General features: G+C 33.2%; 1 protein-coding gene across 2 annotated transcripts; it reads right to left on the bottom strand.

Moving 5' to 3' along the window:
• Positions 1-498: 498 nt before the first annotated feature.
• Positions 499-1,456, bottom strand: LOC120139931 (protein C2-DOMAIN ABA-RELATED 4-like). 2 transcript variants are annotated; one of them, XM_039155024.1, is made up of 4 exons: positions 1,403-1,456; positions 1,077-1,315; positions 898-993; positions 499-819 (listed from the first exon to the last, which is right to left on the bottom strand). In XM_039155024.1, the coding sequence occupies exons 1-4, from the start codon at positions 1,404-1,406 to the stop codon at positions 514-516; spliced, it is 645 nt and encodes a 214-aa protein (XP_039010955.1). In that variant the 5' UTR covers positions 1,407-1,456; the 3' UTR covers positions 499-513. The 2 variants fall into 2 exon arrangements, with proteins under 2 accessions (XP_039010955.1, XP_039010956.1); XM_039155025.1 differs by having other exon boundaries at positions 1,077-1,330; positions 1,411-1,439.
• Positions 1,457-2,585: the final 1,129 nt, after the last annotated feature.

The raw sequence follows: 2,585 nt of genomic DNA, 5'->3' as shown, positions 1-2,585 counted from the left end.
GAGTTAATACATGCAACCTAGGAGTTTAAATTCTATAATTTAATATTTATTTGAACAACTCTTATCTCAGATGTTGAATTAAATTAAATATAAGAATGACTCTCATATGACCATTTGACCTCTCTGCTAATTAATTAGGTCCAATTTGGATATTAAATTTTTTAGGTTGTTATAATAATATTTTCAAATAAAATGAGAAAAAGTACATTAGAGGAAACTAAAATTTAAATTTTTTTTAGAGCTATATTGAATTACTGACAATATTTTTTAGTGACGGTTTTAAGCCATCAATATGTGATAATTTGTTTGTAGCGATGATCAGGAACTTATTTTAAATTCAATAAATTGCTTGGTCCAAAAAAGTATCAATAAATAGAATATTAATTCCTTCATTCTCATTTCATGGTATATTAGCCACAATTCAGATAAACAATCGACGATTTCCCAAGAGAAAAGTGGGATGCATCACCATGAAAGTAATTAAGAGGCCATCCAGTTCCCAACAACAAACATTCATTGACTTAGGAACGTTTTAGAGCCTGGAAAGTAAATCCACTCGAGTTGAAGTTCCACTTCACCGCACTCCACGTTTCGTAGTCTGAGGACAAGGTCTTGGACGATCTTCCCTTCGCTCAAGTATATGGGACTCTCCTCAGCCAGGCAGTTGGAGGTGCTTGGTTGTAATCTTGATAGCACGGTTCCACTTGAGATTTCTTCCAAATTGGTATGCGTTTTCAAGGCTTCTATATATGGCGCAACATCAAATTCCGTGTCTCCCATTTTGTCATCCTTAGTAAATGTGTCATGGTCGTACACGGTCTGAATTCATGCACAAACAGGTAAACAAATGAATGCCTTAAGGATCAAGTTATGGTGTATAGTGATCAAGAGATTTACCAGTTTGATTGGAATATTAGGATCTGTTATGGACAGAGTTAAATCGTCATTCCACTCAGGATTTACATCCTTCTTTACCATACGAGTCTTGAGTCTCTGCGACAAATATTTACAATTCATTGTTATTAATGTGAAAAATTATATTGAAAAAGCATAAAAGAAGAAGAAGCGGAGAATACCTGGTGGCCCATTTTAACAACAACGTAAGGGTCGCTGCTTAAGACATCACGAACGGCAAGGTTTACGCCTCTTTTGACGTGTATCCGTAGCAGACCCATCAAGTTGTCCATCAAAGATGCCGTCCTTTCGCCACCTTCTTCTTTTGTATAGCCTATCACCAAGCAGTGCATTGTCGCTCTTAATCTCCTCCTCCTTTGTACAGCCATCTGAAGAAGTTTTCTCGTTTCCTTCTCAACCTCTATCAAAACAGATAAAAATATAAATAAAATCATTTTAAAAGTAACAGAAGAAGAAGAAGAAGAAGAAGGGTATAAGAAGGCAGTACTCATTGTATTGCTTGGTTGAGAGAAAGTGAGAATCTTCTTGGCGATGTAGCTCGGAACAAATGGAGGCTTAAACTATGGATGGTGGAAACAAATTCAGAGAAGAGGATGTAGGGTTTATATACCAGGAGGTTGACCGAGAGATGCAATACCTGCTTTCCAAATGATTGGATGAGAATTGGTCATCCTATTATGATGCTTCTTCAATTCATGTTCCAAATTTTTTTATGTATTTATAGTTTGACTCAAACTTATACCAATCTCCTTTTTTAGTAAAAAAAAAAGTTCATGCATTATACGTTTGATTAAATTAATGTCTGATTTAGAAACCCATTATTTATATTTTGATTTGGTTTAACATAAATATTAGTTTCAGAATTTATCTAGGTTCATCGATGAACCTACCATTACAGACATTTACATCAGATTTACAGCAGTAACTAAGGAAACACAAATTACAATCTGGGAAACTATCAATCATATATAACCTTGAGAATCAAGGAAGAAATCTCTAACATTATTAAGAAAAAACATGACACAAATCTCAAAATTCTCAACGAAGAAATCTCTAACATGAATCAAGTTGGTGCATAGATATCGTACATGCACAACATGCCATGAAATTTGAGGCAGATTTTTCTGGTGGCAGCCTTAGTAAGAATATCAGCTAACTGATATTCCGAGCATATCGTTGGCAGCTCAATAACCTTTTCATCCGGCTTCTCTTTGATGAAAAATCTATCCGCTTCAACATTCTTTATACAATCATGTTGAGCATGATTATGAGCAATATCACATGCTGTTTTTTCTTCACAAAACAACTGAATATGAGCAATATCGTGTTATTTTGAGTTTCAATGCATGCCTTGATATGAAAATTTTGTATTTCAAGATATAGGTATCGATACTTAAATAGGGATATTGATTACTTTTTAATTTATCTTATTTTTTAAGATATAGAATAAAAGAAATTATAAATATCTAATTTTGGTGTTAACACAAGACTAAGGGTATCGATACCATGGAGTCAATATTATTACAAAGAAGTAAAATTTCATAATTTTATAATTTGATGGTGATATTTTTAATTGTTTTCATGATGTCCCACATGATTGAATTTTTTATGATTTAGTCATTCTCCATTAATTGAATGCATGATTGAAATGTTTATTGATATGTAAATTT

Source organism: Hibiscus syriacus, unplaced genomic scaffold (assembly GCF_006381635.1).
Source record: "Hibiscus syriacus cultivar Baekdansim isolate YM2019G1 unplaced genomic scaffold, ASM638163v2 tig00110777_pilon, whole genome shotgun sequence".
Classification (NCBI taxonomy): domain Eukaryota; kingdom Viridiplantae; phylum Streptophyta; class Magnoliopsida; order Malvales; family Malvaceae; genus Hibiscus; species Hibiscus syriacus.
This window is presented reverse-complemented; position numbering and strand designations above follow the sequence as displayed.